At 30.9% G+C, this 24403-nt stretch overlaps 1 protein-coding gene and 1 long non-coding RNA gene across 6 annotated transcripts in view; one reads left to right on the forward strand and one right to left on the reverse strand.

The window, feature by feature from the left end:
• Positions 1-24403, forward strand: part of LOC112684503 (potassium channel subfamily T member 2) — a 60343-nt gene that overhangs the window by 5831 nt on the left and 30109 nt on the right. For all 5 annotated transcript variants that reach the window (XR_003148706.1, XM_025556052.1, XM_025556053.1 and 2 more), the window contains exons 3-7: positions 22898-22972; positions 23074-23157; positions 23255-23349; positions 23433-23616; positions 23729-23893. Coding sequence is in view for 4 of the 5 variants with exons in the window: in XM_025556052.1 (XP_025411837.1) it covers positions 22898-22972; positions 23074-23157; positions 23255-23349; positions 23433-23616; positions 23729-23893 (603 nt within the window). In the remaining variant the exon portion in view is untranslated. The remainder of the gene's footprint in view (positions 1-22897; positions 22973-23073; positions 23158-23254; positions 23350-23432; positions 23617-23728; positions 23894-24403) is intronic.
• LOC112684505 overlaps positions 10528-24403 on the reverse strand; it is a 21930-nt gene continuing 8054 nt past the window's right edge. The window contains exons 2-3 of the long non-coding RNA XR_003148707.1: positions 10984-11094; positions 10528-10901 (exon numbers count right to left, since the gene is read on the reverse strand). This is a non-coding gene — a long non-coding RNA (uncharacterized LOC112684505). The remainder of the gene's footprint in view (positions 10902-10983; positions 11095-24403) is intronic.

Here is a 24403-nt window from a genome sequence, read left to right on the forward strand (position 1 = left end):
TCTACAAATATGATAATGTGCATTATTTCATTAATTGTTTTCGGATAAAATTATGTGAAAAATATTGATGGAAAGTCTGTGTTTACAAGCAATTATTTAAGAATTTGATTGTCAAAGAAAGAATAATTTATTTATTTTTTTTGAAGCGTTAATATTACCTGACTACTATGATAGTGAATATTTATGAACATCGTACAGTTTTTAAATTATTACATATTTGAACAAGAATAATTAGTCAATAAGTACAATATTTATATTTTTATTTAATTTAATTGGTTTTTATATGCACGTCACTTGCATATTGTGCGCACAAAATACGGTATGGTTTGAGTTGTTTTAAATATTTTCAGATTTCCGATACAGTATTATAATATTACCCAATGACAGTGGTCGAAATGGCTTAAGATATGTGGAGGTATGCCTTACAATTCAGATTTCCTAATATCATCATAACATTCTTCACACCTTGTGTACCTATAATATTTTTTTTTATATATTTTTTTTTTTTATAGTTCACATAAGGTATATTATCTTAATCCGTGGCTCTAAATACGGGTATAATACGGGTTGCAAAACGTCTTATACTAAATAAAATGATAAGCCAGGCGCTGTGGCCTGACTGTTAAAAACAATTATTTTCACCGAAAAAAAAAATTTACTATATATAAATATAAAAATGATAATAAGTGTATCATTTTAAAATACAAGTCTTAGGAGGAATGCATTATTCTAGACATAACAAGTAGAGGAATGAAAACTGTAATTACAAAAAAGTAGAGGGATGCCATCCCCCACTTCGAGCACTGCCAATGGTATAAAATTAAATATGGTAAATAAGTCAATGTTTTTTTAATAAATTTAAGTAGTTGGGTAATATGTTATAATAAATGATACATATATTATTGTTCACATTTTTTCTTAATAATTATTATCAAAAACCTATTGTATAGGTTTTTTGGTTTTATTTCGCTGGTTGATTTTTATACTTCATTTTTGAAAAAAATTCATCGAAACCTGATGTATCTGTCTATTTATAATATTTTACGCTCGAACGATAAGCGATATAATTTTAAACCAACCTTTTAAACATCTGGGTGAATTATTCCGTAAAGTTTTATACGGAACAGTTGAATTATTATCTTTCTGTTTAACACATTTTAAGTACCGTTTTGGAAAATTGTTGTTAATTTTGTAAAAATATAATTCAGTCATAAGTAATATGTGTTGTTTGACGATGTGTAATAATAAACAGACAGGTAAACAAAGGAGAAGAGGATTTAAGCGTTAAAACCACTTCCGATATTGTAAACAATTTTTTTTTTTTTTTTTAAACACACAAAACAATCAGTAGTTTTTATTCAAGTAAGTATATATAAGATGGGTAAAGCTTATGAAATCAAAATGTGCGTCATAGTTATTTACTAATTATTATTACTGGTTTCGTGTAGCCCTCGAATTCCTTCCCCAAAATTAATGTTAGTAAACGTCCATGCTAATAAACATTACGTTATTACGACATAGTATTTCGGGGGCAATACAACAGAGTGCGTAGCTCGATTTATAGGCCTTTCAAGGAGAGAAGAAAAAAACCATAAGTTGTAAAGCTTTAAACACATAACACACATGCTCCGATGGTAAAAAACATGCTGATTTCAAAACTTGATATCATAATACAATACAGTCCTTATACATAAAATGTTTGCTCGTGTTTTATGTGCTTCGGACCGGACGAATCTGGAATAACTTTCGCGAACCATTCATTTGAAATTCATTTGAAATGTGATCTACTGTGTAGCATGCAAATATTTATTCTATGGGAAATCTAGAGTTACACCCACAGGGATACAAGACGACTATAATAATATATGCACACCACTGCTGCCGCCGTAGGCATTTGCTTTGCTACGGTAAAAATAGTATACTATTACTTTGAATTTATATTTGTGCACGCAGTATCTAAGGACTAAGGCTGAGTCGATATTTAAAAAAAAAAAGTTTCCAAACTATATTGAAAGTATGTCGATAGCACTTAACGTTATACGTATGTTTATAAAGACGGATGAGTTATTGATTTTCCAGGCAACAGTGTATTTCTCGTAAAACCCTAGACAACACAAAAATATTTGTACAATTGTAAACATGTCAAAGTAATTAACTATTGTTTTGGACTATTTTTACACACAAATCAAAATCTAATTGCCATCGATTAATATAGGAAATTAAAATTTTCAACGTTATGCCTTAGTAGTTGCTAACTTTTGGGTTCGTATATGAACTTATATAATTTAATCATATACAGTATATGATTTAATAGTTATACGAGTATGTTGAGACATTGATTATATGAATAGTTATGAATTATAAATTACAATATTTTATCCTGGCAATATGATTGATAGCATTAATAAAATTTGACAAAATTTATAATAAAAACTTAATGAATATTCGAATGTATAAATACAATTGATAGTAACCAGAAATTAATAATTAACAATTAAGGAATATTGTTTTCTAAATTAAACGTCTTGACAAATCCAGAAAGATCTTTTCAAATTGCATTCGCCCTTTATCCCGGTAAAGCTCCGAATACACTTCAACTACTGCTATCATTGACCCGACCCTCTACCAAAACATAATAAATCGGAATACATTCAAGACACATTCGAAGAAATATAAATGTCATTATTCACTGCTCAGCAATGTTATGAACAGTTAGAGGTGTTTGAATAATTAAAATTTATCGACATTTTGGCGGAAAATGGCAGTTTATAAAATAGTATTTTATTAGATACTTACAAGTGTTCGATGAGATCAAAACAGTCTAATAATAAACCGACTTCAACACATTATCGTAATGTTTATAAGATCGTGTTATTTTATTTTGGTTTCTCGGTTTTGTGAGCAATAAATAAAACTCTGAACTTGTAAACGTTAAAAAACCATGTAACTTTTATAGATAGCAATTAAACCGCTTTAATAAAAATAAAAAATAAACTAGATTCGTGGGATTAAAAGTATTTTTATACTCTGTGCGAGTAATTTATAATTCATAGTCAAATTCAATCTAGAAAAAGAGACAGATGCTGCATGGGTTACGGACGTAACTTACGACCGAGACATTATTTACCGAATCGCTTAAATAAAATCAATAATTGTTTCACCCACAATTTCTATGTATATTCTTCAGTCGTTTCAATCTATTCTTCTAATCTGTTAAAAAAAAATTATTTTTTAGCGTAAAAAATGTTATGAAAAAAATTATCATAAATACAAATTGATGACAATCACTCTGTTAAAAATGTTAATGTACGACAACGATCTAAATAATTTGAGTACTGTAAAACGAAAAAAAAAAATGAAGATAAAAGTACTAATAATAATAAAATTTGAATGTAATCGTATTTTAAAGGAACTTCTACCAGTTAATTTGTTGTAAACAATTCTGAAACCTTTAAATGTTTGTTTTAAACAGCTTGGGCGTTACCTGTTATTTAAACCACAGTAACTCTCCTCCTCGAACAAACTTATTATTGTACTACAAAACGATGTTCCAAAACGATTTCGTTGTCGAACTTGGATACCAGTGCGATAGCACTCTAATACAACATTTATTTATGGCTGTCGATAAAAATAAATATAGCGATTAAGGGATGTTATTGAAATATTATATGATTGCAGTTGTGGGCAAATATGAGATAGCGCATCAGTAAGTTTCGGTATATGACTACCCCGGGTGGTGGCAGTTCGATTAATATGAATCCCAAGGGTAAGTGCACCGATGACGGTACATTATAGTGCGTTTGTGCGGGAAAGCCGTGCACAGCAGCTGTATAGTAACGATATAGGTAAAACATAATTACTGTGAAACACTAATTAGTGGTTCAGCCGATCCACAATTATTTTTTACTCCTAGTCGAAAATGTATGCAGTAACTTTTTACGATAGATAACATCTGTAAAATGTAATCGTTTAAACACATTTTATCATACATTTCAGGTACTGAAAACTTGTATTTATTTAAGTGTCTTATAAAAACTATTAATTTGTGATTAATTTATGGTTAACCTATCACCGCATTTTACCACACGTTTATTTTGAACCGCACTTGTCACTTAAAAAAGTATATCTACCAACGCCGTATAAGCTGTTTTCACATAAAAAAAACTATGCAAATCGGTCCAGTAGAATTTCAGATATAACTGTCAAAAAAATCGACTCTCCTTTTAATAATATAATAGATATCGAGCGTTACGCGAAAAAGGTAGCGCTCAAAAATATTCACTGCCCAAATGGAAACATCTGAACGCCGTATAAAATGTTTTCACATCAATAAAATAAATAAATTACCAATTATTATTACCCCTTATTCCGTATATTTAATAATGTCTTAAATGCTCCAATATCTTAATTGTGTTTTAATAACTCATAAAATTAAATAATAATTTAATTATTAAATGGAATAAATAAACACTGACCGTTTTCTTCTGTGTTAGAGACAATTTGAAAAAATATATATACTGTATAAAAAAAAGTCCTCCATGTCCGTCCGGTATAGTTTCCGGAATTATTTGAAGATACTACTTTCCTGACGACAATATTGCACATTTTTTTGATATTATTCCATGGTATCTTTTCAAACATTCCCACGAGTGTCATCAAATTTCACTCTTTTTTTTTTTTACAGTTTTTGGTCGTGAATGACGGAAGGATACTATTTTCAAATTATTTCTTACGATATGAATGAATATTTTTTTCAAATTTTCTGGTAAAGCTGTCCCAAATACGTTCCTGATCATCTAACACGAGTTTTTTTTTTTTAAATTCGTGATTATAATGAAGAGTGAAGTATCAATTTTATTAGAATGGGTAATTTTTTTGCGAAAACTATTAATCACTTTCTTGATTATTTTCGCAAAGTTGAACTGAATACCCCTATCAAGTTTCTTGACTTAACTTTTTATTATTAAATTGGATAGAGGAATGTATACAACACATTCATTTTGGATGTTCCTATTTTAATAAAAGGAAAAACTGATTCTCACTTCTTTTTCATAATCATTTTGATTCTAGCATACAATTGAAACCGGATAATTGAGCTATTATATAATATTATATGAATATAATTATATATATATAAAATAATAACGAGTATTATATATCAATACCTATTTTATGCACAACATTGATTACATTATATAGTATTCAATTAATAATATTTAATAATAGTGATATTAGTTATTTTTTATTAAAAATTATTTTTTTTCAACAATATCTATGACGATTTCATAACTATACATTGTCGTTAAATTCGTAGCGTCGACACTTTGTAAAGTTGTAATATTGATTTTGTGATGTCCAGAGCGTTTCTAATCGTTGAAAGTTAATCATCAATCGGGCCAAGAACAAACGGGGCACGCAAATCAGCAAAATGTAGATTTTTAAACAATGAGATGTAGTCCGGTCGTAAAGAACAAATCAACAAATAAATCGAAAAAAGAGTGATTTGCCAGAAGTTTGAAACACATTTCAAGAGAGAGCCATCAATCAGTAGGTGATCAACCAAATACCACCATACGGATCACAATAGTTAACGTTATAAAAGTGATAGATGGTTCGTGAGCAGATAATACTTTACTTTTTTATTTTTTTACTACCCTTGTCCTGGATATATTAAGGCTTGACAATTAAGTTTCATTTTGAAATACAGTTAAAAACGATTATTTGTGTAACATGACATAGTATGATATTTTGCAACAAATACAAATAAATTAATATAAATTAAATTAAAATTATGAAGCCTGTATTGAGGATGAAATTGATGATAATTGAGATGACAGAAAGAGAACGATAATTGAGAAAAAGGAATACATCAATGGAAGGGCAGTGAAGAGAGGAAATTTTACGAAACAACGAGTCGTTGAGAAGAGAAAGAGAAGAACATAAAAAAAGAATATGATTTAAATCTCATATATCTTCGTGTGTTCCACACACAAAAGGGATGAAGAATTAAGTGAAAGGAAAAATTAATTATGAGGAAGTAAATAATGACCAAAATGGAGTCAATAAAAGGAGATAATTTTGGATCGAGATAGTCCAGATTCTGGAACCAAGAGGAGTTTGGGATGGACGACGAAAGATAGATATGTGCCTTTAGGGAACAAAAAATAATAAAAATATTCAAAAATTAAAAAGCTAATCACACATTAATTAAACATTACAAACATTCACTAATTAAGTATTTAGTACATAACCGTGTTCTAGGATATCATCGTTTGTCGACTTTTTTTTAATTTTATTTGAGTGGATAAAAAGTGATTCTTTTTTAGTTCTAATAAGACTTATTTTCGTTTTAACGTACCTATACAATACGAATTCTATTTAGAATCTGTACTGAAACTTAATTCTGATTAGGATTTTTTTTTTAATTTTGTTTAATATGTAATTTAATCCCTTTAAAAATCGTAAAAATGAATAACATATTTATAATACTCCGATGTCATGAAAATTCAATACAATCAATAACAAAAAATAATTGAGATAATGGATTGTTAGATTATTCTGTCAACAATATTCAAATACGTCGCTGGATTAATAATATGTTACTTAGTTGATACAGACAAAAACTACACGTTCCTACTTAACAAATTTTCTTCTCGCTCGGAGTAGTCACAATCAGTCGAGAGCCGTTATTTTTATACGCATATGAGTTTCACACAGTAGTATTTCTATTATCTTTAATAATATTTGAATTCTTTAAGACTGATACGCTGCAAATATAACTTAAACCTAACTCACAATTGCCTTTCTGTATACAAAATCCCAATTTCAATACTATCAACCTTCGAAGAACTCTTGATTCGCGTATAAATAATAATATTTTACAAGGAGAGTGTAATAAACTTCTCCAAACAAAATTTTCCCTCGTCTAAATCCTTCGACTAGTCAATTGGTTTTAAACATATTTTTATTTTAGATTTTTAAAGTACTTAATTTATACCTATAAAACATTTTAATTAGATATTATGCATTTATGATTAAAAATATATATATAAATATATATAATCTACTCATACATTTATAACACCATCTATAATACAAAAAGTTGGTGTTAAAAATATGGTGCTATGATTTTTTTTTACTATTATTAAAGTTATGGTTTGATGATTTATTAACATTAAAAAGTATCACGAAACTCTGTTAATATATCTAATAACTTGTTATATTGTCTTAAACAATTATTTTTAAAAATATTTTAATAAACATTTCACACCTCCAAAACGTGATAAAAAAAATGCCGATTTTTCCAGTTGTAATCGAATATATTGTTTTATAGGTTTTGTTGGCGCGGCAAATGCCCAAGAAAAATGTAGGGCTGGCTTGTTCGCCAGGGAATATTAATCACAAATAGGATACAAAAATAATAATGATAGTGGACTGTATAAGAATAAATATAAACGGTATGTGCCTATTTCGTCCATCTGAAAAATATAATCAATCAACAAATAAATAAATAAAAAAACAAATAGTTTAAATGGCACAAATACAGAATAATATCATTAAATAGTAATTTTTCTTGTTGGCAAACAATAAATAAAATAAAAATAATGCAAATGTGGCCCACTCGATGCACAAACAATAACGATAACAATAAATAAACAAATTGGTCGGTCCTACAGCGGGATGTCCAAAAATATACAATTTATTACAAATTAAATATATTTATTGAACCTACAGCGGTATAACTAAAAATATAAAACTAAACTATATGCCTGACTGACCGGTCTAGGACATCTCGGCGTAAACCATTTTGGCGTAAACCCATTTCAGCGTAGACTCATTTCGGCGTTCATTCAATTCTTTTAGACTTATATTTTTTAATTTGTTTTTTAAATCAGAACTAACAACTATGTCGAGGTAGCCAACAGACGACTTAATTTACAAATGGATGCGCAGCATCCAACCTTATTTTCAACTTATTTTCAATAATTTATTGTTTGATAAAAGTACAATATGGTCGTGATACATTTTATAATCAATTAGAAGCTGGAAAAAATCCCCTATGGAAAAAAAGAGAAGTACCTATATCGATGTAGATAAAAGAATAAAAAACTTTTAAATAATTATAACAATCGTGACATTATTAGTTTTTTAAGGGGGATAGCCCATAATATTAGTTGTCATTAGTTTATTTTAATTTTATTTATATTAGATTAGATATATAGAGGGATAATCATTATCATCATTATTAATGTTGGCTGATGCCGTATCGCATAATATTATTTACACAATTATCATTTATGTAGCGTGTTTAGTATCATATGCTATACCGGCATACAGCACGTTTATAATAAAAATCAAATTAAAGAATATTAGTCTAAAATAATTGAGTCTACGCCGAAATGGCCACGTCGAGATGTCCAGTTCTGCTGATCGACACACAGTAGACCCGTTGGTCTAAACACTAAAAAATCACTATTGGTCAACAATACTCACAATAGACAGCGTTAGGTGGTGGATTTCATCCCACGCAACCCGCACCGCAGATCGTAATAAGATACATTTAAAAACTAAGTCCCGCGTGCGTACGACCACTTAGCCGACTATCCAAATGACGAATTCACGTGTCTGCAGAAAATCGCACAGCACAATTCAAAACCACGTTACTTGCAATGACCGCCAGTAGATATGCCTAAAAAACAATACTATTTAATTAAAGAAACAAAAAAACAGTTGCTAGAATGATAAATACCAGACAATCGAACAGGAACACAACACAAAACAACACGGTCTCACAGGAAATTGATTGCAGACGATGACAATACGGACGACATAGACACCGGCAATTTATGTGCACATTTTGAAGACAGAAAGACGAGAGTGAGCTGGTGCCGACGACATTCACCACGGAGGCTACGGCTGCCGGACACCGTTTTAACGATAAAACGTCTCAGTGCTACCAGACTAAACTAAAACACGAGAACTTTACGAAACTTGATGACACTGAGAACACGACTTGGACATTATACGAAACATAACCGAAAAGAAAAAATATACGCGTAATGATAACAATGCGATCACGACTCGGCCGGCCGTACGCGGAGGCTTATTGCCGCCGTCGACAATGGCTGCGCAACGGATACGCAATGGACACGCAACGCACCGCTACGCATCGCACGAAAATTATGACACTAAACAAAAAGACGGTAACGAAATGTATTTGCAACCCGGACAGGTTCCAACCCGTTTATTTGTACGGCTAGCGGCTACTATTTCATTAGTATTTTATCGGTAGGTTACTCATATTTCAGAACACTACGAATTTTAAAGTGTATATATATATATATAAATGTAACTATGTTTGCACTCGGCGTTCAGTCTGCCCATTATAAATAACCATGGGTAGCATGTGATCCCACGAAAATCCAACACCATGCATGCTGTACCTCGATAATGGATATTAAGTCAGCTTTGAGTAAGTGTATGTATAATCAATTTTTTCACATTATAAAACCAAATTCTCTCATCTATTAGTCTGTTCAATTAAAATTCAATCAAAACGTTTACACTTTTACGTTCCGTTGTAAACTGGAAATGTCACGCAGAACACGAGAATTTCCACGGCGTTGGCAACCACTGTTAATAATATTTTGTCGCACACACATACAACGCAATCATTCACCTCGCTTTGTAAACTTTGACACAAATGATACATCAAATGAAGCGCGTAAGCTATCATCTACAATATACTCCTTGATACAACTACGATGGTTTTCCGGAGAAAGTCACACGAGAAAAATTGTCTTTATGCTGAACTTAAATTATCTGGTTAGCTATAATCATCTATTTCATAACAAATCCTTTCTATGTTCCGTCTCGTGTAATATCCTTCCATTTTTCCTCTTTTTCTATTTTCAAACATTAAACCTGTCCTAACCAAATTTTCTTCACCTAAATTTAATATTAATTGTTTATCTATATCTCAGTAAACCTCCATCTTAAATATAATAACTTTTAAATAGTCCATCACTTATTGTTTTCATAAACCATATACCAATATTAAGCCAACTTGTACTGTATAGTCTTGAGACAAAATAATTGAAAAATATAGACAAAAACTTTAAATCGATTCCGTGATGCTCAGTAAAAAAAAAAATCAATAATAATAATAATAACATTTTCATTTGAAAGTCGAATACATTTTTATACATGTCGCATTCATATCGCATTATTGTACGTTTCGCGAAATGGACAACGTTTGCATCCATTTCATGAAATGGAATTGCGATTTCTCTACTTCACATAATTACACAATATGGATAATATTTCATGAAATGGAAAGTTTTCACGAAACTTGTTCTGCCATTTGGATGTCCACATAGCAACAATTGAAAAAATACTTTAATTTTTATATATTATATTTATTCCTAAAAATTAAATTAAATTATTATTTTTAAATAAATGTTTTACAAATATTATAAAATTATAATACTTTCATACAAACTAATATTTATTTAGACAAGCTTTTGAGTTATGGAAATGAGAATTGCATTTTAAATTATCTTTAAAACAAGCACAATTTTTAGTTTGACATTTGCCTTTATAATAAATGCTAAAAATACCTTGACCTCCAGTTAAAGAAGATACAATTTCTCTTTAGATATTTCTTTTGTCTTATTCGCCTGCTCGAAGTCAATGAAATTGTATGTGGCTGGTTGTATATTTCCAGAACCATACCAAACTTTTAGTATGCCATGTTCAGTTCCTAAACGGTTAAGTTTATTTTTCTGGTCGATCATTACGCCAATAATGTTAGCTGAGTCTTCAAAACCTCTATCCACCTTCGGAACCGGGATTACAATACAGTCTCCAACTTTAAATGTTGATATTTTGATCTTACTATCCTATAACATAATGAAATAATGGATCATTTTAAGTAAGTATGAAAATCAAAATTATTTTACTTGTAACATTTTTTCGGCTTACTTTTCTATTCCTATAGCTCTTAAATGATGTGCTTCTTTAATTTTTATATTCTCCTCACATAAATTACATTAAATTGCTTTGCCGGAGTTCGTTTCCATACAACATTCTGTTCTGCAAACATTACATTGAACAGTTATTTTTTCGATCTCACTTTGAATTTCTTCTTTGTAGATTTCTTAAAAGAATCACAAAAGAAGAAAGTCTTCTTCTGTTACCAATTTTTGTAATACTTCTATTAATAAATTGGATGTATCTAATCCAACTTTCAGATTATTCCCAAATAAAGACTTATACGGTGACCTAATAATCACACGATGATGAGAACTATTTTTTTGAAATTTAACAAATTGTAGTCCAATTGACTATTTCTTTGTTTTGTTATCTTTCATCCAAGCTCTTAACAAATATCTAAATACAATAGTGTGACTGTCATTTATGATAAAATAGATAAGAATTATTGTCACTCCAAGCAAACAGCTATATATGGACATCCATTGTTGTTTGTATTAAAGTACCTTTTTATAAAATATTTTCTTAAAAATAATTGTAATATATGATAATAATATATTATAATTAGAGCTCGGATTTAAATGCCCTAAAAATATCAAAAAAATGCTCTTTCAAAAAATGCATTTATGACCTAAAAACTCTAAAAAATGCCCTAAAAATATAAAAAAATGCATCATTTATTAAATAAATTCAAATTATTATTAAAAAATGAATAAAAAATGAAATTTTATTTACATTAAAATACAAAAATAAAAAAAAAATTAAAATAAAAAATTGAATTAAAAATTAAATTACATATTTGAATTGCACTGTACGATTAGTATTTCTTTTAAGTTTTGAAATTTTAATGATCGACGGTTGCTGCCAATAAGTTTTTATATACTAAAAATGACCTCTCAACATCAACTGAAGTTAGTCATAATACAAGAAATAGGTCAAAAATGTCCTAATATATAAAAAAAAACGTCAAAAAATGCTCTAAAAAGTATAAAATCCGCTGAAAATGCAAAAAAATGCAAAAAATGTTTGTGGATAGAACACGGAGTACCTGAAACAAATTTGTAGCTTGGAAAGCATCGCGTAAGACATCCCAAAAAAAAGATGCAAATGCCTTAAAATCCGAGCCCTATTTATAATATATAGAAATTAAAGTTTTTTTTTAATTTTTGCTACATAGGTATCGAAATGACAGAACAAGTTCCGTCGATGATGGTTTAGGTATCCATTTTACGAAATGTTATCCATATTGTGTAATTACGTGAAGTGCAGAAACCGTGGTTCCATTTCGCGAAACGTACAATAACGCGATATGGATGCGACATACACAATCCAAATCCAGCATATACTATAACTATATTATGAAACTGTATAAAAATAATCTTATTCGTACACTAATTAATTCGCTTTTCCCATACGTAATAAAATTAAAGCTTTTTTAAAAAAAAAAAATACGGAATAATATTTTCAGCATTACAAAAAACAACGAATCTATCATTGCACTCACCTGTCAAGCCATATAATATGTGCATTCAATTTTTCAAACTGCATACAAACACTTGGTGAAATAAGCTTAACTCTATTTCCCAAGTGTTGTCCAATACGTTTATCGTTAGCGTAATCAACTTGTTGAAGAACCCACCACGAATGTTTGGTTTTTGGTTTTCAAAATGTTTGAAACTTTCAGTGCCGATTCACAAACTGCGAAAATAGTTTCACGTAGAAAAAAAATTTAAAAAAAAAACAACAACGAAGCGACCGAGTGAATCCGATGATACTGTTATATTTTTCTCGTTTGACTTAGGAATTCAAAAAACATCACGGGTGATCTGTACGTACGGCGAACTGTTGGCTGCAATTTATTACTATTATAATATACCGTTCCTACAAGCCACGCCGGCTGAACTTTATTACGGTATAGCAATTAAATGCTCTCGTCGATCCGCGTACGGTTACCATTTCTCCGAGTAAATTAAACCCGATCCCGTGATTTACGTCCAACAAAAATGCTTACGGTCGATCCAGCCCTTCGTTCGTTGACGAGCGGGGACGTGTACTACCGACCAGAAAGCTCTACCAGCGGCTCGTATCAGTCGAATATCGCGGGCACTGTATATGGTGCAGTTACAGTAGCATATTTTCGAGGGGGAATTTCGAAAGGACTGTTTTTATTGTTTTTATTTTAACGTTTTTACTACAAACCAAATATGTGAAATTAGCTGTTTTTTGGATAAAGCACGTGGAGCAGGACAGCTGTTTTTCATTGTACGAAGCATAGCCTTTTATCGACAACACTCGGCGGCCGGTGGCTCTACGAATAGCGTTCTGTCGACAAACCCTTGTCCGAGGAATTCATTGGAAACGCAATGATATCGAAAGGTTTTTTTTTAATTAAAGCTTCAAGTAAAAACTCGACAATTACAATGATAGTAATAATAAATTTAATTGAAATAAAATAAACATTATCACAATATTAAAAAAGTATAAGTAATAAAAGGTTTTTAGAATGTCGAAGATATTAATTGGGATATCGAGGGACTTAAAAGAGTTTACGTTTAATAGATAGGAAGGGGAAATCAAAGAGAATATGAGATGGATCACAGATCTTTTCTTCTGAACGGTGTATACAGAGGGAAAACCTTTGAAATTTAATTTTGACTAATCGCTTGAATTCGAATAGTGTCTGGCTCGTATTCGTGGATCATAGATATTAAGTAAGAATACATATACGAAATGTTTAGTGTGATTATGGTTTCAGGTGACACCAAATATTTTGGCCGTATAACTTTGTACTGAAATAAATTGTGGGGCTTTTAGAGGACTATCATACACGCTTTTAGGAGAAAGTTCAATGTTTCAACTCTTTTGGTGCACGCATGCATAGTTCAACGTGTATGTTTTTCATTTTTTAACGGTAACACCGATTCTGGGCACCAGATTCAGATTTCCAAAGTTTTACGAAGTAATCTTTGTTTATATACTATAATGATTCTCACGGAGCAGGCAGTTTAGGTCAGCAAATAATATATAATTGACAATCATCATGAAGCGCCATTTCGCATCTATAATAACACCAACTATATGGCGCTTTTGTTGCGATTAATGTTTGTGGTTAGTCCACGTCTGTTATTCGATTATTGATGATCACTACTCCACACTGAACGTATCCCACAGTAGGTATTTTAGTCATTTAGAACAGTGATTTTTCACCAGCCCACACAATTCGTCAAGCATACCGCCGGTAAACATGTCAACGCGGCCCTGTGTACCGCACAGTGTTGTACAGTGTTCGTTTTTAAAACGCCGCGACCGACACCGCGGTTATGAATGCAATATTTTAATACGTTGCAGTGCACATCTAGCGAGTGATCATTGTGTTTTCGTCATTATAATATTATGACGTGTCCCCTCGTGCGTGATTTGCACACATTTGATCACCGATGTGCATTACTCATCGGCGTGCCGGTACAGTGCTCGACATGATTAAAGATCATCTCTCCTAACGAAAAATTACTATTATTACAGTTATTTATTACATGTGATGAAAAATAATTACTAAGAATAATATCTAATAAATTATCACATATTATACGTTAATAAATTGTCATGTATCGTATCAACCGGAACAAAAACTCGGTTTTTCGGTATCGTAGATAATGAGGAAAATTTTTTCGGGATTTTCTATTTATAGGAAAAAGTTATTATTGAATTATCGTTAAACCTTTGTTCGGTTTGGACGTTTCCACTTTATTTACTCCATTATTTTAACTTTTATACCATGCAGTGTACAAAGTGTAATTTTACGTTGAACGAATGTGACCTTATAAAGTGCGCTAAATGTCAATGCAAATATCATATCGGTTGTACATCTCTATCTAAATTTACTGGTTACTCTCTTTAAAAAAACGATTTAGTTCATGGCTAACACCACTTGTAATGCTGTAAAATTTAGACTTAAGAAAACTGCATTGTCCACTTCTTTGGATATTGAATGCATTTCTAAAATCAACAACATTATTAATTTAGTTAACAAAATTAAAACTATGACTTCTAAGCATAAACATTTTTTTCGGTAAACTCAATAAAAAAATTTACGAAGTTTCAAATCAATTGCGTGACCTAGATGGTTGTACTATCTTGCTAGAAGATGGAGTAACGTTAATTGAAACACATCTATCTAATTTGGAGTCCACGAATACCTTAACAGATAATAACATAATAACTGAAATTTCCGACAGACAATTAAGATCGTATAATAGAATTATATTTAATGTTCCGGAATCTGACGATAATACTTCAGCTAATAACTCTTCTCTCATTAAATCTGTTTTCGATAGTTTAGCTATTGAAATAACTCTAATAGCTATCAACAGATTAGGTAGAAAATCAACAATGTCTCACACGTTAAAAATTACTCTACGAGACGCATCTGATGCTTTCGTCATTCTAAGAAATAAATACAAATTGCGTTCATCCTTAAACTACAGTTTTATTCGTATTTCTCCTGACCACATCCAAATGCAACGTGATCAACTGCGAAACGTCTATGCTAAGCTTAGATAATGAAAAGCAGCCAGTGAGACAAATTTAATAATCAAATTCTTATAAGGTATCCCAACTATTTTAAAAAAACTTGTAAACGGCCTGTTTCTAATAATTTAAATCTATACTATTAATATGTCCGCGAAATAAATACTAAATTAAATGATTTAATGCATAATGTTTGTTTAGCTGATTATGACATTCTTAGTTTTATTAATTGTAGTTGTGCGGACTTCACCGATAAAATTGCTTTAAATCAATTTACTGTTTGTTCGTACGACCCGTCTGCGAATACGGTTCAGTTTATGGTCTCCTATTAGTTAGGTAATATATTAAAATTGAAAAAAGTTCAGCAAAAATTCTTTCGCTTCATCTTTAATAAATGATCCATTCCTAAAGGACCTCCCATCTTATTTATATTCATTCAAATTGTATTGTAATTTTTGATTCTTAACTCACAATTACACTATGTTATATTATTATATAATTATTGCCATGGTTTTTACTATTACTAATATTTCTATGATTATTATTATTGTTCTTACAATTAACATTATTAATATTATCTCTATTATATTCTATCTTGTCTATCATAATGCTTGTAATGTTGTTGTTATTGTAACAGGGCCTTGCCCATTTAGTACCAAATAAATAAATAAATAAAAAATAACCAAAACATTTTATGTCGAATATAAAATGAAATTTTAATTTGACCAAATAATACATTATTCTCAATACCAAAAATAAACATGAAGTTCAGGATTAAAGAGCCTAAATTATGAGTTCATCGATTTTTCAGCCCAGATATATGAATCCGTATCTAAACATTTTTATTTTTTAAAACTCGTCCCTTGTCCTTGTCCCTTTAAATACACGCTAGACTTTATCATAATCTATAATAAAACTATTGAAACAATTACGAAACCAATGAACTAAACACTCAAATTCAGGAGCTTGTAAACAACAAAGTGTTTATAATGCAGTGACGATATAGCTCTTTTAAGCAAAATCGAATCCGAAAATATTACTTTATCATTTAAATATGTAATTCTTCTTACATATTTTTGTGTTAAATATTATATTTATGTAGAATGAAATTTAATATAGTTTCTTATGTCTGATATATATATATATATATACATATACATATGACAAAATAAATTAAAAATATAACGTTCATCCTTAGACACTTATTTCTTATTACTTTACTATCCTTGAATGAATAATTTGATGCACTTAGTGTATAGGTAAGAGTCAAAAACTTGAAGTTCATAAATAAAAGATCTATTTTCATCCACATAAACTTTAAAGTGTTCTGTTTAAAAAGTGTTTCGAATGATATACTCATATTTCAGTATATATTAAAAAAAAAAATAAAAATAAAAAATTGTTATTGATGTTTTTTCTGACATTATGGAATATTGTAATAATCATATTTTTGGTAGGTACCCGTAAATGATGATTATAGTCAAAGATCATCTAATATTTATTTGTATGTAATATTAAACATTGTTGTAAACTAAAAATACTTAATTTGTATTCTACTACAATTTCGAAAATATATACTTTCACTATACAATTAAAAGGCATTCAAATAATCAATTTTTTTTACTAAGAAAATATGTAAGTTAATTATTTTACTGATTACTTAGTACGGGTGTAGAAAACCATTTTATAACAATAAATAAAATTGGAATTTGATTATTCAATTATAAAAAAAATGCCAAAACGAATATAACAAAATTATTTCAGTATTGTAAATATGGAAATTGTTTCTATTCGATTTTACGACTTTTTATTTATTTATTTTTTTTTTTTTTTAGAATACGCAGAGTAAATTTAAGTAGTCATATACAATTTCAAATAATAAAACCCAGCGATGTTGTGGAGTTCTATCTTACAATTTATTTCAAACTATCGGAGAACATTAATTCATAACATTTAATAAGTATGCAAAAGTTTTGAGTCGGACAAGTTAATCGTTTTAAACATAGCATGTCTACTTAACAACAAATAATTAATACTACTGTACTTGTATAAATAACGCTGAAAGATTTAATATTTAAGTCGCTAATCATATAAAGGACAACCATTCGATATGAATACAATTTAGTTAGATCGTGACCTACACTGATACACATATTTGTGTTACATATTCTCTATAGCTGACAGTGTTATTATTATGATTTTTTTTTCTCAGTGCTATACAGGCCATTAAGGCCTTTTGCACGCTTCAACCAAACTTCTCCATACATTCCGATTCATTGTATCCTCCAATCGCTTTGTCTCGTCGGTATCTGAAATATTATTCTTAACTCTGTCTAACCACCGCTGGCGAGGTCTTTCCTTTGGTCGCTTTTTTGTTGGGTTTTGGATTAGGACTTTTCGTATGACACTTTTACCTGCCCGCCAGACATAGTTTGCCGACTCTAATCATTTCGCTTTTAAAAACAATCCTTTAAAAGCGAAATGATGGTTCAGAAAAAAAAAATGTGATTAAACAGAGTGGTAAACGGAAAATTGGTATGGTTATTGTATTTTGAACAAAAGAAATGAAATAAGCGAAATATTGGTACTATAAAATATTTTATTTTCAGTGATTCAAAAAATATGTTCGAAATTAAATTAAATATATTCACAAAAGTATTATGATAGTAAAAAAATATGTCCTTATATGTATTAATAAAAATCGTGTCCGATTATATAATCCGTATAATTATATATGATTATCGTGGTCCGAAACATAAATTCACAATAGTTCATAATACCTAGTTACAATAGTTTCCCTATGGATTTTAAAAAATTCCATTGTAATTTCTTTATTAACGTAACTGGTAATAGTTGCATGAAGTTTGTATTGAAGTGAAGCATATTTTTTATTTTTTTTTCGAGGTGTTAAATTATTAGGTTGTTCATGCCGTATACTTTCAATTCGCATCGTAGATTCATCTTGTTGAATACATTGAAGAACTAAACAAAACGATGGGTTCCTTGTTCCTACAAGCTTATTAAAATAATTATTCCACCCTTCATAATAGTTATTTATTCGCTCACCACCATTCAACGTGACGTCGAATACATTCCACAAAATTGGAGAAAACTTTGAGATACTATTAATACCACTGACATAGATGTCATTAAACTATAGGAATTATTGTGTATAAATAAGTCATTTCACTGGATATTTCATTGAGAGGTAAAAACGCTAAAGCATTAATCATACTGCAATTTATTCTGATATTTTTGTCATTTTTGTAAACAGAACTTAGACCTAGGTGTTGAATTTTTCACCACATAGACTGGCATAAGCGAAAAAACATCCTTTAATCTGCACACTATCACCAAATACATGTTTAGTGGCACATATAGCTCCTATTTCGAAATCCATTACGATATATTTTGGTTTTGGATTGTTTGAAGTTTGAATACAATTAATAACAACTTGTTGTAAAATAGTGGATGCGTGCATTTTAACTTATTAGGTAAAAATACATACACTTAAGTAGACATTTTATTTTTATATTTTCTTCGTATAACTAAAGTTGTTGGAATATAGTAGTTGAGCACTTGAAAGTTCCATCCATAAACCAAGTTTCAGTGTAAGATAAAATATTAAAAGCGAAATTAGAGGCAAAAATCAAAATTCGTGAAATGACTATCAAAAATCAAAAATGGCTTAGGTTCAGCACCCAGTGTAATTGTCCACTCATCGGGAAGACAAAAATTTGCATTTAATGGTTCATCGGGGAATTTTCTGTCGGTAATTTCGTATGTTACGTTGTATGGAAAATAAATTTCCAAGTATCATCGCTGTATCCTCAGAAATGTTGTGCATGATGGATGAAACCATTTGACTAGGAATTTCTCGTATTTCCAAGGCTCTTTTTTTGTATTATGTTTGATAACAGTTATTTCGCAAATTTTACTATTTGAAGTGTGATTATGTGACACTATAATTGAATAGTTTATATACTGAAATAAAATTAATGGTTTCACCTTAAATTATACGTTACAATACATACAATAATATAAATTATTACCAATTTAAAACTTACGGGTTTAATTAAATTTGTTGTAATTGTTTCCGGAAATTTTAATGTCGTATTTTGTGAACATTTCCACCTAATAGTATTATTATTTTTTCTTAGAATAACATACGAATAATTATTGTACACCATAAGTTAATTTCCCTTTTCAGTTTTAGAACTTTCCATTACAATTTATAAGTATAATTTATAAATAACGTGGCAATACGTTGAATATTACAGTTGTACTAGGTCAAATAAAACTCATACAATATTTTAATTCATCGTTATCGACATTGCCATTTTTAATTGTAGATTAGATTCATACTTCCCTGCAAAGTCATGCAGTACTTATTTTATGTGTAATTGATTCATGATTATTTTTATAGTTTAAGAAACCCTGATGTTTAACGATCGCACCAATATTCCACGTTAGAAACGACCGTACTAATTTTCCGACAATCAGACAGAGTTAAGAATGATATTTTAGACACCGACGAGACAAAGCGATTGGAGGATACAATGGATCGGAATGTATGGAGAAGTTTGGTTGAAGCGTGCAAAAGGCCATAATGACCTGTATAACACTGAGAAAAAAAAATCATAATAATAACACTGTACAGCTATAGAGAATATATAACATAAATATGTGTGCTAGTGTAGGTCACGTTATAATCCACGATGAATGGTATTGAAATTGGCTTATTATTGCCGAAACTATATTTTTCCATACTTTTGAAAGCACCAGAATACAAATATTAAGTATAAAAAAATATATATATAAAATTAACTCAAATAGAAACTTTTTTTTTTTTAATAAATAACCCATAGTTTCGTAAAAAAAATTGAATACTCGTATTATGGACTCTGTGCACTATGCTTTAGAATCTAATTGAATTGAGGTTCGATTGCGAAGTAACAGTGTTCGTACGTTTATTCACGACGGGACACCACGTGCAAACGGCACGGAATCTGGAAACTTCGGTTTGTCGAACCGTTCGGTTCGTACGTAAACGTGACTATTCTTGCACGCGGTTCATCTCAACCCACGTTTTAACTTCGTGGGGGTGCTTGTGTGCAAAAGAACGAAAACGTTTTCCTTCGCACGAATCAAAGTGTTCAAATGACGATCCGTTGGCGTTTCCCGGACAGAAACGACACTGTTAAAATGTTGTCGACGGACCGGTTCGTTTCGATTCCCTTAGACGGAGTAGGTGATGGGTGGGAGGGGTGGCCAATAAAACAGTTTGGTGAGTGGCGGAGGTGAACCACGCGAATACAGGAGTTGACCGACGCCGTTTGTTTCGAATGAAAAAAATTTAAAACTTTGAATGTTCGTTTCGAATGCCGTCCAGGTGTTTCTCGTGTTGTTCAAACGGTCACGGAATCCCCGGTGCAGCCCATTCGCCCAACGTAACGGCGATTCGTGTTGTTCGACCGGCGATAACGTTCTACTGTGTGTTCGGTAACGCGTGATCTCGGGGCTATAGGGTGCGTGTAATGTCGATCGAGGAGGGGGTCAATTTTTACGCAGCAGTGGTTTAGATAAGTTCTTCCATAAGTTTAACATGTGAATGCCAAAGTTATATTTTAGATTTTGGTTCCAATAACCCTTAATCCATATATTGATTTAGTAATACTCTTGTATAATTTAAATACTTTGGATATTGTATTTTATAGTAGTATAAAATACATTATTTTACACATATTACTTATTAAAAAAATACGAGTAATAATTATAATAACGATGAATTTTTTTTTTTTTTAATAGAACAACATTATATATAATAAAACAAACCCCTTATTAATAAACATGAATATAATATGATACGAGTAAATAAAAATAATTAACAATACTTATTTAATTACTTTTTAATATTTTTAATTAGTTTTATTATTAAATTACAAAAGTGACAATTTTAACCTTTAAACCTTTCCGCTGCCAATATATATATCAAATATTCGATTATCTGAAATTTCAATGTTTCTATGAACAGATAATAATGCGAGTCCGACAAGTCTTGACTCTAAAGTTGAATTCACCATTAGTGATTCACAATCGATGCACAATATTATATGCATTAAATACCTACTACCACAGATAAATAGCTGTAAAAAGTTAATACTAACATTTTTTAAATTTTTCACTTTTTTAGCTATTTTCATAGATCATTAATATAATTTTCTTGACATATCGGGGGGGAGGGGCTGCAGCCCTTTCAGCCCCCCCCCCTTGGCTACGTCACTGCTGCACTGCAACAGAAGCTGATACGTCATTGCGAGTGGTAATCTACTTGAGCACTTGTATACGGGACGGGGTCACCTACATCGTATTGGGAAACGTTTCGTCAGCCTTCAATACATCGATGTCGATTATATTTGTATTAACGATAACCACCCGAATCATTTTACCTCTCTTTTATTCGACGAACGTTTGGAAACGTTAAAACACCACGCTCTCGTACTGTATCCGTAAAGTGTTCATGAAAACAATACGTACCGGGAGTGTACCGCAAGGATCTATTAATTAAGATATAATCGTGTTCTGGTTTTTTTATTCTCCATTTTCACGAAAAAATAGTACATTTTGTTTTTTTTAAACAAATAATTCTATGTGTAATAAAGAAACGAATCTATAACATAACGATGTAGATTGTTACGTGGTACCCAATAAAAACAGGTACCTATCGTAATGATGTTGTTGGATCAGGGTAAATTTGATTAAATAATTATTTTAAACACTTGTAAACACTTTAATAAATACAATTACAGAAACAGACATAGATACAAAAATATAAATTATAAATTTGCGCGCTAACAATATCGAAGACGAAACTCAGAAGGGCTTGGTCTGATAGCTGGACACGTCCGCCGTTGGTGGTGAAACGGAGCCTTTATATACTCTGTTGATTCTGTTTTAATTGTGTTGTTTTCGACACGTGGCTGTCCTTGGTCTTGATCTTCATATCCAAGTGATGTTTCATCACGTGGTTGCCCTTGGTCTTGATTGTCTTATTCGAATGATGATGTTGTTGTGGTTGTTTGAAATTCGCGCGTGGCGCCCATTAAGGTTTATGTGTGCAATAGTACGTTTTTCCTTATACGACTCAGGAATATGCGTATTATTATTTCTTAATAATATATGCATATTAAAAGATAGATATTTTTCATATTTTCTACTCGAACATTATATTTGTTTAAGAAAAAAAAATACAAATGTTAAGCGTATACAATAGTATTCAATTATATAACTATCGCATTCAACATTTTTTCTAATAAAGAAACAAAACAATAGACATTTTATCATAAAAAAAAAAAAATATTTTTTCTTTTCATTGCAGGGAAATGTGATGCAACAACTCCTATCATTCCACTTCCTTTTAGAGTTGATTACTACTGTACCTTTTGTTTTTACCGTGAGTAGTGCACATCATGTTATAAATATATTTTTTCTATTTTAATTATCATAACGACAAAATGAACAGCATTAAAATATATTTCTTTTTCGATTTTACAGATTTTCCAACCAACACTAATCAATCTATTCATACCGGTGTTTCTTAACTGCTGGTTAGCGAAGAAGTCGCTGGAAAACATGTTTGTCAGTTTATTATTAAATTAATTCATACGACCACTAGGTTGTCAACCGTTTTTTATGTTTTTTTATTTCATCTCGTCTGTTTTGCATACATTTCCAGAATGATCTGCACCGGGCCATGCAAAAGTCACAATCAGCGTTGTCACAGCAGTTGATGATACTATCCGCCACCCTGCTGTGTTTAGTGTTCACCAGGTTAGTATTGCGTACCCGACAAATGTTTGTTATTGGCAACGTAGTTATTTTAACGCGTCCGCCGTGCCGTTGTGTATTTGAAGCGTATGCGGCATACAGCATTTCCAAAGGGCCGGCCATCGTCATCTGAGTCTCTTCCAAGCCACGTATTACGTGGTGGTGACGTTCTCCACGGTCGGATATGGTGACTTCGTGCCGGACATTTGGCCGTCGCAGCTGTACATGGTCGTCATGATTTGCATAGCGCTCATTGTTCTTCCTACGCAGGTACACAACACGCGTTCCGTTCGCGATGGGTCGATTTCACCCGGCGGTGACGCGAAAATTCGAAAATTCTGAAATTGTCGAAAATGCGTTTTACCGTTTGTTTCGTTGACAGTTCGAGCAGCTGGCGTTCACTTGGATGGAAAGGCAGAAACTCGGCGGTTCTTATTCGTCGCACAGGGCGCACTCGGAAAAGCATGTGGTCGTCTGCAGTACAACTCTCCAGGCTGATACAATCATGGATTTTCTTAATGAATTTTACGCACATCCATTGCTCCAAGTTAGTGCTGCACCATTCAAATATTAATTGGCTCCATTTTAATCCAAAAATTCCCCTTATTGAACGCCCGAACTGGAGACAACGTATCGAATTCACTAAAATTCTAAAATTTTACACTTTGACGCCGGAATTTGTATCAGTTCTGGACTATAATAAATCGTATACTTGACTTTTCTAAACAATATATACGACGGTATACGAATAGGTGTATTTAAAAGCAGAATGAAAATAAATCTAAAACATCTACAGAATCTAAGGCGAGAAAAATTCTGTAGTTTATAAATAATATGATTTGAATAATATCACTATAAAATATTAGAATAATATCGTATTATTTTCACGTTATATTAAAATTCTTCTTAATATTTCTTGCTATTTTTAAAAAAATACATGCAAACGGTCCTCTTATTTACCACTTTCATATTGGCATGCTTGATTCTCTCTCTCTCTATCTCTTTTTCTGACACACACACACACACACACACACACACACACACACACACACACACA

Source organism: Sipha flava, unplaced genomic scaffold (assembly GCF_003268045.1).
Source record: "Sipha flava isolate LNK unplaced genomic scaffold, YSA_version1 250_pilon_pilon, whole genome shotgun sequence".
In the NCBI taxonomy this organism is placed as follows: domain Eukaryota; kingdom Metazoa; phylum Arthropoda; class Insecta; order Hemiptera; family Aphididae; genus Sipha; species Sipha flava.